General features: G+C 39.1%; 1 protein-coding gene across 3 annotated transcripts in view; it reads right to left on the bottom strand.

Moving 5' to 3' along the window:
• The window catches only part of LOC137298306 (alsin-like), a 76,672-nt gene that overhangs the window by 14,862 nt on the left and 45,637 nt on the right, over window positions 1-16,173 (bottom strand). For 2 of the 3 annotated variants that reach the window (XM_067830503.1, XM_067830504.1), the window contains exons 2-10: window positions 11,161-11,411; window positions 8,042-9,793; window positions 7,476-7,590; window positions 6,895-6,991; window positions 6,334-6,408; window positions 5,950-6,062; window positions 3,983-4,046; window positions 3,116-3,284; window positions 1,051-1,133 (exon numbers count right to left, since the gene is read on the bottom strand). In XM_067830503.1, coding sequence (XP_067686604.1) covers window positions 1,051-1,133; window positions 3,116-3,284; window positions 3,983-4,046; window positions 5,950-6,062; window positions 6,334-6,408; window positions 6,895-6,991; window positions 7,476-7,590; window positions 8,042-9,793; window positions 11,161-11,411 — 2,719 coding nt within the window. Of the gene's footprint in view, window positions 1-1,050; window positions 1,134-3,115; window positions 3,285-3,982; window positions 4,047-5,949; window positions 6,063-6,333; window positions 6,409-6,894; window positions 6,992-7,475; window positions 7,591-8,041; window positions 9,794-10,640; window positions 10,683-11,160; window positions 11,412-16,173 lie in introns of those variants that run through there. The other variant, XM_067830505.1, reaches the window with a different exon arrangement.

Here is a 16,173-nt window from a genome sequence, read left to right as displayed (position 1 = left end):
GTCTGTAAACAGACCGTGTATAGAGAGTAGATTCTAAATCAGACAATTCTGTGCAAAATCTACAACGATTATTAGAAGAACATATGGGTTTGCACGCTGGGCAAATTAAATGAGTATCAACCGCTGACAGACGCAATCTACATCGCAGGACATAATTTCATCAATTGAGACTAAGTCTTACATGCTTAATAAGACATAATTATATACAAATCCAAATACCGTATACATTCAGTTTAAAGACCGAAATAAAGAAAGAACTTATCCCCGTATCTGGACCCTCAGGTGCCTCCAGCTGCCCACGTCGGGCGATAAGGAGAGAGTGACAAGCATGGCCGGTCATGTGGCTTGGGCGTATGAAAAGGGAGGCTACACATAGGTGAGTGTATTTTACATCCGCTTCTTTTCAGAAGGGAACTTCAAGGGATTTCAGGTGTTCCGTTACCTTCACCAGGGAAGAGGAGATAAGCAATTAGCATGAGTCAGGATAAGGAAAAATATGGATTTATGCCACTTTTAGCCATATTTCCAAAATATCATTGTGGGGTACACCAGAAATGGCACATTGTACCAATGTGGGGAATTGATATTGTGAATTCAGCGAGATGAGACAATAACCACCAGGCTAACTGACCACCCCACTCTACAAAGAAGGAGAACTACAGGCAAATGGTGATCAGTACTCTGTACCAAACACTGAAGCAGCCTGTTAGGAATTTTCACAGCAAAGTCATAAGTGGCTCAAGGCGTTCAAGGCATTCTTTGGTAAGTAGATCATTCCTCTTCTTCATCTGTTAAAATGTTAAATAATTTGCCCTTGTTTTGATTGATCATATCCACTTTGTTTCTGAGTCTGTAAATTTGTCTTAGTAAGTGACACTGTGCAAAAATACAAGCACTATCAAATACTGAACATACATGTATGACCTGGGCCTAGATTTTTGTAGCTCACTTAGTGCTAAGATAGTCATAAGTGCCATATATTAACATTAACCTATGACTCTCTTAGCACTAAGAGAGCTTCGAAAATCTAGGTCCTGGGCAGTAACTTACATTCTTAGTGAGGACATAGAAGGAGGCGAGCAGGTTCTGCAGTGCAGACTTGTACGGATAGACATCAAGACTGGTGTAGAAGGCTGGAGAACAGAAATCAATCATCTGGATTTAATGTGGCTTTTGAAAAGCTACAGTGCCACATTAAACAAAATTCCAGCTGCATATATGAAATTTGTTAATAATCAAGTCAAGTGACTGATATAATAAGTAATGATGTAGAGTAACAAACCAAGCTAAAAACAAGTCACCAAACTGGGGACATACTCAAACCAAGAAGCAGTTCATTTCTATCAATATGAGGAACTAGTTTAACACTGCTTTGAATTTAACACTGCTTTGATAAATCACAAAAACCTGTAAATAGCAAAAGGCACCACTTTGGGGTCTGCCACACATATCTACCAAGTTCTGCTGAAAGATATTTAGAAGTTTTTGAGTACTGCCCTGGAAACGAAACACACCTTTCATTTTTGAGACTAAGTCCAAAACAATTCCATGGAAACTGAGGAAATTATAAAGGACAAAAACCTATAAATAGCAAAAGGCACCACTTTGGGGTGTGCCACACATATCTACCCAGTTTTGCTGACAGATATTAAAACGTTTTTGAGTTCTGCTCCGGAAACGAAACACGCCTCTCACTTTTGAGAGTAAGTCCAAAACGTTTCCATGGAAACTCGGAAAATGATAAATCACGACAAGAGTCATCAGAAGATGACATATCCCCCCGGCCCCCACATATTTGAAAGGACAAATAATCTGACAGTTTTCTTAGATGAAGTTTGAATCGTTTCCATGGAAGTCATGAAAAATATAAATGCGATATATTTGCAAACAGCAAAAGGCATCATTTCAAGATCTGTCTCATATATCTGCCAAGATCTGTTGAAAGATATCAAATGGTTTTGAGTTGTGCTCTGGAAATGATGCCCATCTCTCACTTTTGAGATTAAGTCAGAATTGTTTCCATGGAAACCAGGAAAAATAAAACCACCAAAACATTGTAAACTTTGTGGTCTGCCTAAAATATCTGCCGAGTGTTGCTGAAAGACATTAAATAGTTTTAGAGTTGTGCTCCGGAAACAAGGCCCTTTCCTCCATTTTGAGACTGAGTCAGAATTGTTTCAAATCACAAAAATCTGTAAATAGCAAAAGGCATCACTTTAGGGTCTCCCCTACATATCTGCCAAATTTTGCAGAAAGATATTTTGAAGTTTTTGAGTTGTGCTCTGGAAACAAAGCCCATCCCTCCATTTTGAGACTAAGTCTGAAACGTTTTCACTGGAACCCAGAAAATGATAAATCACAAAAAATTGTAAGTACCAAAAGGCACCACTTTAGGTTCTGACTCATGTATGTACTAAGTTTTGCAGAAAAATATTGAACAGTTTTGGAGTTATGCTCTGGAAACGAGAAAATAATAAATCACAAATACCTGTAAATAGCAAAAGGCACCACATTGGGGTCTGCCACGCATACCTACCAAGTTTTGCAGAAAAATATTGAGCGTTTTTTTAGTTCTGCTCTGGAAACGAAGCCACCCCACCATTAGACTAACACCAAATTGTTCCATAGAAAAACAAAAAAAAAATAGAAATGCCAAAACTCTGTAAATAGCAAAAGGCACAACTATGGGTTGAGATTATTATAGCTGTCAAATTTGGTGTAAAAATATTAACATTTTCTGAATTTTGCTCCGGCATCAAAATGATTACAGACGGATGGACGGGCGGACAGATGAGGCATCAACTACATCCCCACGCATTACAAATGTTCCTATTCATTACAATATGATGTTGACAGATCACCCACTCAAAGACAGGGACCAAAATTAATTAAGTAACCATGGCAGGTAAGCAATAGTCTAAGATTTTAATTTTTAACTGTGATGACTAGGGACTTTTATAATTAGTATTATCATTGTAACGATCCTGTGAGACACATTCAGATATTTCTCCACTACGAGCCAGGGACTTTTATAATAAGTATGATTATTGCAACGATCGTCCCTATATGATTCTGTGAGACACATTCTGACATTTCTCCATTACATGCGTCTTACCATGACTGCTCAGTGGCTTCAGCAGATCCATCTTGATTCTGTTCAGGTGATAATAAAACCCTCTCTGAATGGCAGCCAGCTCATACAGGGCAGGGAGGGCTACAGTCGGGTCAGACAACAGACAGGCACAGTTGTCTCCCCTGGATGACAGACTCTTTAACCAACCTGTCTGAAATGAATACAGAATACAGTAGAGTGAACACTACAACCATATCACAAGTGTTTCTGTAACAGAGTGAGTGAGTGAGTAAGTGAGTGAGTGAGTGAGTTTAGTTTTATGCCGCACTCAGCAATATTCCAGCTATATGGCGGCGATTCTGTAACAGAAGAACTGAACAAATGATATAGCATATCAGATTGTTTAATAGCTACAGCTATTCTTGATGGGAATGCTCTCTTCACTCCTTTTGGATAGCATATACCATATTTTATCATGTATAAACCAAATTTTGAGGATAAAAAAAGTAGTTTGTGGAAGGGGGTCTGCTTATCTATGAGAAACAATTTCACAAAAGTATTTTTCAGGCCGTCACTGCCCTGTCAGGACAATCTTACAGGTTAGTGATACACATGCCAGGAAGCTTATGACAATTACAGAAACGAAACATACCATTTTGACACTGATTTTAGGGTTCACCTTACTGTCAAAAGGGACTGGAATTGCAATGACAGAAAATTCATTGGCTTTATCAAAAATGTCAAGATCAAGTTTGTTGGCAGGAATTCTTCGGAGGCTCTACATGGGCCTATTCCAAAGAAGTTTAAAAACATCATTTTGCATGACGCACTGGACATTTCATTATTATTACAGTCATCAATGTGTTTTTGATGAAGCTCTTAGAAGACAATCTATGTTTTCACACTTACCTTCTTGAGGACACTGAGGGCGTTAGGCACCGGCGTTTTGTTGACAGCTGCGTATACATCTGCTCTGTTGAGAGAATGGAGGTTACACAGACACAGATTCCTCAGTGAATGATTTGGGTTTAAAGGCACTGCATCACATCAAACTCCTTATATATAAATAATGCATTTCTCTTCAAAATACTAAAAGTCACTCCTACGTGAAGCTACTATATACAGTAGAACACTGTTGTCTCGTGATATATGGGATGAGGAAAGATATCAACTTATCAGAATACTGACACATCCGAGTTCGGCATACCATCATTACCAACATGAAAGAAATGAAAGACAAAAGAAAAGAGTAGACTGCATGATAATTATTTATTTGCTCTCACAGAGATTGCAAATACTCATGGTAATATTGTCATAGTGACCATTTTGAAACATACAAAAGCTGGATTAACTCTACAAACTGGGGGATTATTCCCTAATCCATGAGTTGTGTTTTGCTTCTTGTGTTTGGCGGCAGAAATAGTAACTTTACATTTGTCAAATTTGGAACATGTGGATGGGCAGGGCAGGTATCAATCAACTGTGATGACCTGGGTCCCTGATTACGTTCTCACTGTGTTTGTATCCAATGCTATAATCCTTTATATCAGGAGTGTTAAGTTGAAATTGGGAGTACATCCTAATTAGATAAACAAACAAGTGACATCTACAACACAATTAGCGTTATTTAGCTTAAATCACACTACTGCTTGAATAAGTGAGTGAGTGAGTTTAGTTTTATGCTGCACTCAGCAATATTCCAGCTATATGGCGGTGGTCTGTAAATAATCGAGTGTGGACCAGACAATCCAGTGATCAACAACATGAGCATCGATCTGCGCAATTGGGAACCGATGACATGCGTCAACCAAGTCAGCGAGCCTGACCACCCGATCATGTTAGTCGTCTCTTACGACAAGCATTGTCGCCTTTTGTGGCAAGCATGGGTTGCTGAAGGCCTATTCTACCCCGGGACCTTCACGGGTCTGCTTGAATAAGTAGCATGAAGGCCGGCAGTATCTCCAAGACTGTTTATTCTTGACGATGCTTGCACGATGAGTGCTGCTTTCACCTAACATGGGACATGGCAAGATACTGTTACACTGCTACCTTTGATTCATGCCACAGTGTGTGTAAACACGTGGAGACAGGCACAGTTCAGACGGATACTTGTCAGAGAAAGGTAGGTGCATATTGACTTTACATGCAAATATTGAGTTAAAAGGTTCATTTTCATTTGTGGGGACTACAAAATCGAGATATAGAAAATATCGAGACATCTGCACATCAGACATCTGAGTTAAAAGGGTGCAAATAATGATAAATAATGAAAACTTGTCCTGGGACCGAGGAATTATATAGGGACGACCAAGATATATCGAGACTTATCAGAGTTCGACACAACAGTGTTTGACTGTAATTTATTCCCCCCCCAAATCATATAATTAGACTACGATATTAAACAAAAAAGTCTAAATGAATTAATGAAACATTGAATCAAATTGACTCTCATGCCCTCTACCGTCCAAACATTATTCCGAAAGAACCCCAGAGAGTTATGTCCCCTAGAGCATTTTTTTACGAATATCCTTCACACAACTTGTGACTGAAACTAGTTTGACAACAAAGCAAACAGTTTTCAATGTACAGAGCAATTGCTAACAATCTGGCAAGTGTTCTCGGGAAACTGTTCACACCACTGTTTCAATTATCGAAGTCACATGGGATAATAAGTTTTTTATTGCATCAGTTGGAAGATAAAGAGAGTGCATATGCCCCAATATATATAATAAAGGTCCACATATTGTTAAATGTGTGACATTATGACTTCAAAGCTACTTTGAACAGTGTTCCTGTAATATGATGGTTAATGTAGAAGGAGAGCCTGTAGTGATGTAAGCCTCAGAAATTTACTGCTGTGTATATTTGTTACTTACGAAGGTTGCTTCCCACAATAGAAAACATCTGGCTTCATTCCTGAGCTGTCAGTGAGAAACAGAGAGTGGGAGTCACCAGCCGCTATGTCCCACACGTAATACCCTCTCATGAACTGGAGGAAGTAAGAAGACATGTGTTGCAGAGTTAACTCCCATGTTCTATACTTGAGATATTGTTTACAATCAATACAAATAACCATAAAATACGATAGAAAAGCCAAACTGTTGAAATGTTGTTTATCACTTGAGAAAATCCTTATCAATACAAATTAAGAAAGATATAATATTAGAAAAAAACACAATAGCTTCATATCACACATAATAATATTCAGTCAACAAGACAAATCCAGTAACGTTTTGTGTGAAGATGAATGAAAATCGTACCTTTACTCTGTTTGGAGATGCCGAATTCTCATTGTGACCCAGCTGGCCATAGGAATTCAGTCCCCAGGAATACACCTGTAAAGGATGCAATCAAAAAGAGTTAGATAAGTCGATTTCAAGCAATGTATGAGAGTCAACAACAGAAATACAGAATGAAATTATGTCACAATAAGATCACTATCCAGCTGCATCTTGCATTATCATATTACTACAAAAAAAACCAATGTGAAGGTCTGTATTAATTTTTTTCAGATTTCAATTAATAAGATGTTGGAGAAGATCATGTGGGACCAGGGAAAGTGTCTTGTCAGATTTTAATATTTCTGGTCCCTGGATACAAGATCTTATTGCTGTCGAATATCTTTAGGCTTGAAACAAAAGATGTGTTATGTGATCATATAGAGTCAACCAGATAGACCATGTCATGTTGGAAACAACATGAACACGCACCACCAACCACCAATTGACACAAACCACCCACATAACACTAAACAGCCAGCAGCACTCAAACAACTCTAACCACACAGGCCATCCATGTCACCATCTACACAGAGAGCTCACTTGTGCTACAGAGGTCAAGGCCAGGGTATGGTAGGCACCAGCGGTCAGTTTCAGGACGCATCTAGAGCTGAACATCTTCACACAACAGGGCTTTGTTCTGGAAAAACATTGAGGAAACATTATCAAAGATCCACAGGACAAATGCTACTATTAACAAGCACTTCATTTCTTGCCAACACTACCACTGCAAATTTGTGCAACAGAACTGATGTGTGTCAATATTCATGAAATATGAAACGACAATGTTTAACTTCTTTTTTTTTGAGTAAACTGCTTTGTTTTAGTGAACTGCTTAAGCAGTAAACATAACATATGTTATTGTCTAATAGTAAATGCAAAAAAATTAGACTTACATTAAACCCCACTGAGTGTCCACTGCCTATACACCATGTCTATCAGAGCATCCACAGTCTGTCCACCATGTTTCAAATACTGTTCTCTAAGTGTGTCCATCATGTCTATCAAAATGTCCACAGCCTGTTAACCATGTCAAATATTGTTCCCTATGTGTACACCAAGTCTATCAGCGTGTCCACTTCCTGTTAACCATTATTCCCTACCTGTCAAATGTTGTTCCCTACCTGTTCACCTGGTCGCCTTGGCCAAGTTGCCCCTTTTGATTATGTCCCCATGACCACACCTCTGTATCTAGTGACACCTTACGAATGGCCTCCACAGTCACTGAGCTGTCAGAACCTGCAAGCCAAGACAAAATTACCAGTCAGCTTAAGTCCTTCAGGACCTGTATCTAGGATAAAAGTGGAATTTCTCTTCCATTTGGTGTTTCATGAACAAATTACAAAGAAAAGGACAAAATGGCTACTGTACAAATCTCAGTGTGGAGATCTAATAGAGCAACCTTGCAAAGTGTGAAATCTCAAATGTTATACAAAGGTTTAGTTTTAATTCACAGTTGGCCAGAGAAATATCCTGCTATGACTCAAATCTACCATACAGTTTTCCCCACTGAAGTACTGGAAATTCAAAATTAAAGATAAACTTAATATAGGATGTCAGTATGACTAGCTGGCACTTCTTCTATGAAAGACAGGAATGAAAAGTATATATGCATGCTACATGTAAAATACCAAGCTACACACTTTAGACATTCAGTTAAAATATGTAAGCAATTCAAACTTCCTCCAACCTTTAAGCGAGTCTTGAGACAAACGTTTGTCCAGCTGGTCTTCCTTTGCCCAGAGAGTCCTCACAGACTTTGACTTCCTGTTAGCCTGTACTTCTTCCTCTTCCTCTGGAGTCCATTCTCGCACTGGGGTAGAATCTGCAGAGTCAGGTGATAAGACACTTATGTCCTGGTTCATCATCTCAATGAAGCTGGACTCTTGCATCTCTTCATGTCCGGGACTGGAAATCTCCAAACTGCTGTTACTTGTCACCATTGCCTTCTCCTGTACGCTCATTTCAGTTTCAGCAACTCCTGTTATAGTTTCAGCATCTACAGGAACATTGACCAGATCAAGATTTGGTCCGGACACAAACGGAAGATTCTCTGCAATTGTCTGCATATTGGTCAAAGCTTTGGATGTCATCGTTTTCATGGATTCCATCATGTTTGTGGGATATGGTATAAGGTTTTGAATTGTTGAGCGAATTTGAAATCCTTGACTAGAAGATGTCTCTTTCTCTATTGACTCATCCTCAAACTGTTTGGCTAAGTATTCCCTGGCTTCTTTCTCATCCAGAAAGCTCTTGGATCTCTGTAGTCTGATGTGTTCCTCAGAGAGATCCTGCTCCCTCTGCCTCTCCTCCTCCAGAGAGACAGCACGTCTCCACACAGCCTCCTCCTTCTCACTGGTCACAGGGAGGTTGGCATCACTTTCCTTATCTTCACCTGCACCTTTACTGGAGTCAGACACTTCTGATGTTTTGGCATCAGCAAGGGATATAGAGTCTATTCTCTGTTCACTGTCAGATTTTTTGGACTGAGGGTGTTCATCAAGGGACACAGTAGAAATTTTAGCTACCTTGACATCTTCTCTGTTTTCACTATCAGCTCTTTCTTGCTTCAAGTCATCCCTGACTGCAGCTCTACTCCTCCTACCACCAGCATCTGCTTCTTCTGGAAGGTCTTGATCAAGTTCATCTACAGCTACACAAGAATGTCCTGAGGCTTCTACAACTGTATCTTTAGAGTCAAGACTCACATCCAACTCCTTCTCTGAATGTATGGACTCCTGACTGAGAGAGTAGCCTGAGTTTCTGACTTCTTCTGGACTCTGGACATCAGGACAGGAGCTCATGGAGCTCCCTATGTCCGTCCCTGTAACAAGACTCGAGGTGTTGCTCCGGCATGTCTCCTCCGAGCTTTCTCGACACAGATGCTCTGAGTCTATGATACATGTGTCATTAGTGTCTGTGTAGGTGTAGATCTCTTTATTGCATTTCTTACACAAAGGTGGGAAATATTTCTGAGTTTGGATTTCTGTTGCTTCTTGTGTCTTCTTTTTCCTCCGAATACCATCTTTCTCTGACTTCTCCACCAGTGCCAGAGTATGGTAGTCACCACAACACACAGACAACACTGTTCTCTCCCGCAATACCTCAACCCTCTTTGGCACATCAGTCTGAGTTACCTCCCCTAGTCCTAGTTGAATTCCAGATCCCCATACCCAAACTTCCCCTGATGTTGATAGTGCAACAGTGTGCTCTGCCCCACAGCCTACCATGGCAATAGTCACATGACCCTCTGCTAAAGGTATACCATGCTCACAACACTTTGATTCATCTATGATGATTGTCTGATGAGGGGAGGTAACTGCTGCTGTATTTGATACAGCACACTGTCCATGACCAGACTGACCCCAGCAGTAGACCTGGCCACTTGCAGTGACCACCGCACTATGGTTCTTCCCACACTCTATGTCCACTACATCCTTATCTGAAACAAGCATGCATGTATTAAAAGTAAACTAAACATTGATATTGGACTGGAAAAGTTAATATGTTCCTGGTGAATGAGTGAGTTTAGTTTTATGCTCAGCAATATTCCAGCTATATGGCAGCAGCCTGTAAATAATCAAGTCTGGACCAGACTCCTGGTGAATGAAGGTTGGTTGGTCTGTTGTTTAATGCGCATTCAGCAATGTTATATACATATGGCCGGGGTCCGCAAATGATCAGGAGATGACCAGACAATCCAGTAATCAACAGTATGAGCATCAATCTATTGGGATTGGATGCAACTGTGATGAAATGACATGGTCAAACAAGTCAATGAACCTGACCACCCAATTCCATTAGTTGACTCTTACAACAAGCATGGGTAAGTGAGGGGCAGTGGGGTAGACTACTGGTTAAAGTGTTTGCTCGTCACGCCAAAGACCCTGGTTCGATTCCCCACATGGGTACAATGTTTGAGGCCCATTTTCTGGTCTCCCCCGCCGTGATATTGCTGGAATATTGCTAAAAGCAGCATAAAACCAAACTCAGTCACTCACTCACTCACTCACTCATGGGTAAGTGAAGACCAATTCTATCCTGGATCTTCACGGGGTTGGTGAATGAAGGACACTTATAAATCACAATATAAAAAACATAGCATGGTATTATACAAGAACCAGCCATAAATAATATATTACAAAAACAGTGAACATGAAAAGTGATTGATATGGTGAAAGACCATACACACCATCTTGGCATGATATAACACAAAAAAATTCAATGTGTGTGACCACCAAATCCATTTGGCTACCCCTCCAGCACAGGTAGCTGGGACTGATTTTCACCTGAAATCCCAGTGGTGTCCCACATGTACAGGTATCCTGGTATTTTTCGGACCAAGACCATGCTATGGCTCAGGCTTTTCAGCCATACTATCAGTGGCAAACAACCTGTAAATGTAGGTATAACAACAATGGTTCAACTTCTTGATCCAAGAATGAGGTATGATTTGATGAGCTCCAGACTTTTCTTTAACATACAGAACTCACAACAAAATTATCTTTGGCAAGGTCACCTCACACTGAAAGCCATTTTTCACATACAGTGGAGACTCAAAAATGGCATTTGTCCAATCCAGCAAGTTGTTAAGACCAGCATAAAATCTCAATCTCATCCATGGCTTGTACATTTATCATCAGCTCTACAATCCCGCACATTATCTAAATCAGATTATTTCTTCAGTCCCAGTGAGTGCTGGTTCCCACTACATTCACAAAACATCCTCAGTTAAGTGACATAATACACTACAAGTAAGAACAAAAACATAATTGTCTATACTTTCAAATATACTACTACTGCTATTACCTGACAGATCCTTAATGACCTTGGGTTCTGTGACCTCACCATCAAATTCACCATGACCAAGTTGACCATGATCATTCTGCCCACAACTGAAGACCTCAAGGTCAGCTGTCAGGAAGAGGAGGTGGTTGCCTCCAACAGCGACCTTCTTGACCTTCCTGGTGGAGAACACAGGGTATGTTTTGATCCCAAGGTCACCCATATAGCCTTGCCAGATACAGACCATTCCTTCCTTCTCATCATGGTTTTCCTCACTGCAATGTGAAGGTCACAAGATATCAATACAATAATCATCAGAAACGTGATAAAAGGGGATAATATACTGAACTGTGAAAGAAACGCAACTCTGGATTTTTGTCAATTTTTTTAATAGAAGACAAACATGAATGCTTACTTTTATGAGATTTCATTTCTTTTCAACTTGCCTTTCTTTTGCTGTTCAGTATGTATGATACAGCTGTGAATATATGTCAAGCAATAGTTTGATCGGAATTCTTGAAACTTTTGACAATGACATGTTTGTGTGAAAGAGCACCATGGCCAGAATGACATGATAAATATACCCATGGTGCTGATTCAAAGGAATTGCTGATACTTCATGTGCTATTTTGTCAGGTACAGTTACAGAATACACCTAGTGTCACAGCAATCTAACCCTAACACAAACCCTAAATCTTACCCTAACCCTAACCTTACCCTAGCCCTAAACCAAAGCAAACCCTAACCCTAACCAAACGTTAACTCGCTTGCTTTCAAAGATGGCAGAAGGTGTCCTGTATTCTGTAATCTCGCCTTTTGTAATGATTTTGACAATTTTAAATTTCATCATTGTCAACATTAAACATGTTACAGAGGGTATTTTCTACAGTTTCAGTAGGATGACATTTTATCATCTACAGTATTTATAAGGTATCCACTGGTATTTTCCTGGTCTGGTCTATTGCGACAACTGTTCAAAATAACAAGAAAGCTTGAAAGTGACTAACCTAATTTGTAGGGCTTTAAAATGGTCCCACATGATCTTGTACATGTGTACTTGTATCAGCTGGTTAATTTTTATCTACATGCGGAAAATTCTTAATACACTAAATTTTGAGGTTTTGCCTTTATATTTGATTTAAATGTGACATGATATGATACAAGTTGGTGCAATGCAATAGGAGGCAAGGTGAGGCAAGTTGCACTGAAAAGAGTTTAATGTATACTGCTTATTACACTAATTGAACCAAACCTGTCGTTATTTTATCACCTTAATGCTGAGAAGCAGGAAGGGTAACAACAAGTTCCATCTTATAACATCATTTAGCAAGACATGGCCTGATGATGGCCCACAAACCTTTCTGCCCAGGTGCTCTCACAGAGGAAGCCTTTCAATGTAAGGAGAATCACAGTCTGAAAATACTCCATTAACTCTAGCATACCTTCAGCTGATACTGGATTCACAGTTAACATGGAGGATTGTCACGGTGAGGATGATAAGCAGATACAACAAACAAGGTCAGCTGTCATGATAAATTATTTTCTCGGTTTCATTCAATCTACCATGGTTTATTGGAACCAGATCCAAACACAAACACAATTTGTAAGCCAGACCTATGCCTCAATAAGAGTATAGGCACCACGAGAAACCCTAAGACATCTACCTTCAAATCAGGCCAGTATGGTTATGGGTTATTATTCCATGGCACGGTCTGATGTATAAATTGGGATATGTCCCTATGATGGCTTCCTGTGAAGGTGTGCCCTGCCTTGTTTGAGAAGAACACACCTAACAGTCACCTGTGGTAAAAGGGAACCTGATCTAACAAATAACTTCATCTATTGTGAGGAGAATACCACTGCACCCCAACCACCTCTCCTGTTACAAGCAAATGTGCTGGTGCTGCCTAAAGATGGCCCTCAACCTCCCTGGTGACAGACGTATCACATTTCTTTTATTACCGTCTTCCCTGTGTGTTTAACAGTCAGTTACAGTTATAGCAAATCTACAACTGGTCTTTGTGTGAAATACATAGCACTTATATAGGTTTTCTTGATGGTTTTATGGAATCTGATGAACTAGGAGACTTTTACAGTAATTATTAAAGTCACATAACCCACTTTGACATCTTAGTTACCAGAGTGAGTCATGATCTAGTGAAGCCTTTACCTCATCTTGGGAATCAAACCCAGTAGTGATTGATAAGTTACAGCACTACCAACTCAGCTAACACTGCTCACTTTGTGAGAGATTAGGAACAACTTCATTGTCATGGTAATACATACAGATGGTAAAGTGAAATCTGATAAGTCCTTAGTAGTTGCCTAGCAATATGATCTGGATAAACAGCAGCGAGTCACATGGCCTTTACCCATAAACAGGGCTTTCATACATAAATTTTGCAGACAGGATTTTTTAAATCTGGATGACGTACTAGGTATCACCAGTGGATTTCAGTAGCTTTCATCCAGTAAAAGGAATATCACTGTATCATACATAAAATAATCCATACAAAAGAGGAAATAACAGTATTTATACAGTGCGTTTACTTCTTTCATCTAAGCAAGACACACTGCCACTTTACAGCCATGATGTGTATCACCATACAAAGAAACCAGCCATGTACAATGTCACTGTGTACTTTTATAGGTCCATCCCTATCTTCTTGTTCAGCAATGAGAATATGTTGGCCATTACACAAACTCCTGCCATTAATTCTATGCTGGTCATAACGTCCTCACAAAAGAAGTCCTCCTGCCAACAAGACATGCTGACCAGCTGCTGAAGGCCACCAGCATAGCCCTAGGTCCCATCAATACCTAATGGGGGCTCAAGAAGACATATACCAATTTGGGGTTGTTCAAGCAAGGGCTACTAACCTTTTAACCTGTAGTTAATATAGCACAGAGCATCATTACTATAGCTCACTCCACAAAGCTTTTGATACAACATGAGGACTTTCTGTGATCCAGAAACTTTCACTATGACTGATAAATCCCACATGAAATGGATATCCATTAATATTTAATGCTTATTGAACATAATATCATCTTCAGTCATTACTTTAACAAAAAAGAACATAACTGAAGCCTTTGACTCACATTGGCTGTCTATCCATGGCTCTTTGTATCACAGGTTTCAGTCCATGCTCTGTATTTAAAATACATTTGGATCTACCTTGATATGTACAGGTGTGAAATAAAAAAAACAATTCAATGAATGCATGTAGAGGTCGTAATAGGATTTAATGGTGGTGTCTACTTCTGTTCCTGTTGCCAAAACATTCAGTCATTCAGTGTCATTCCAGGTAATAGGATCTTATCGGACTTCCTGGTGTTAAAAGCATAAACTGTCAGAGGACTTTACAAGGGATAAAAGTATTCAAGGTTTAAATTACAGTCTTCTTAATGAATTATTTATATTGATAACCATAGTTGATGAGGTTGGGTCTATTAAACATATTACATATGTCTGGTTGTCCAGTCTAAGTAAACGTAGTCTCAGTGTATTTCTTTACACTCCACCACAGAGTCTAACAAAACCTTATGGGAGGTTGTGTCAGGAAACCTTTGAGATTGACCTATCAGAACACAGCTTACCAAATCCTCGAAAATGCACATTTGCACATACCTTTCGAACTTTTTATATCAAAAAGGTTCGTACCCGAATGATTCCGAATGCTATTTAGCATACGCTTGCTTCCAGGTGATGCACATAGCATACGTACAACCATGACAACGATGAGTAAACAGTCGCTGAACATAGTATTTTTTGGCAATATTCAAGGATGTTATCTTGCGGAAATATTAGATGATGGTAACCATGTCAACTGAAACCCCAATGAGTATATCAGGTCAAATAACTGTGTTTTTTGTGGATTTTTGTTTGTGGATAGATCTGTGTCAGTGACCTGAATATTTTGAAAGTCCCTCCGATCCCTAAATGTCTGATTGGTTAAATCTATTTAACTGTCTCGCGTTTGATTGGACGGTCATTGGTTGCTCAAAGGTTACTTGACGCGACCTTCTACTAGGTTTTGTTAGACTCAGTGGTGGAGTGTAACGAAATACACTGAGACTAAGTTTACTTAGACTGTTTGGTTGTCATTACGGCAAAAAAAATAAACAAACAAACCTAGAGTTTGATTTTTTGTTGTTATTTGTTCACATTTTGATTGAATGGAGTTGAGGGAGTTAAACCTGGCCCTTCCATCTATCCTGTTGATATACTGTACATGAATACATAAAAGAGTTAAACATTGACAGACACTGTTAAAAAACAATGCTGTATGATTTATTTCATGCAATCACACTACTGTTTCATGTATATGTAGCACTTGCATAGACCAAGGCTCCTGCTGCTGATCACTGGATTGTCTGGTAATTTTATTACTTACAGATAGCTACCATATAACTGGAATAATGCTGACTGTAGCATTAAACAACAAACAAACAAATAAATGGATACATAAATACATTAAACAGAAGTCATTTATTCACATTTCTGTTCCAAAATCATTAACATCTTCTTATTGCTTTATTTTTTTCATGAATACACATGTACTAAAATACAATTAGAACTCTGAAAATTTTCCTGACTATCTGCCTTCCTTTCCAACGATCACCAGAGAAACGATTCTACAAAATACCTGCAACTGTGTCTTTAATTTGATGATCACACATCACGTACTTGCAACATGTAACACTTCTTCACAACATTCATAACAACTGGATATGAAAATTATAATTAAATATCTCAATAATTGTCCTGTGTATTGTTGGAGATCACTGTTTGGCCAAGAACAACACAACTATTAACACAGTGTGAAAAACACACATTTCCAAATATGTCTTCATTTAGATAAACTTTATTCCTTAAGAACCTTTGGACCCAAATTCAGGATCTCATGTTAACAATTACATCATTTTACGCCAAAACTTGCATTACAACTGATCACTTAAGGTATGCATTTGTTGTTCTTATATCACTACAAATGTTTTAAACATAGTGTGTAATGAAAATGTAATATCTTTGTC

The sequence above is a fragment of the Haliotis asinina genome, chromosome 10, assembly GCF_037392515.1.
Source record: "Haliotis asinina isolate JCU_RB_2024 chromosome 10, JCU_Hal_asi_v2, whole genome shotgun sequence".
Taxonomy (NCBI): Eukaryota; Metazoa; Mollusca; class Gastropoda; order Lepetellida; family Haliotidae; genus Haliotis; species Haliotis asinina.
The sequence above is the reverse complement of the archived record's forward strand: the minus strand, read 5'-3'. Positions and strand labels throughout refer to the sequence as shown.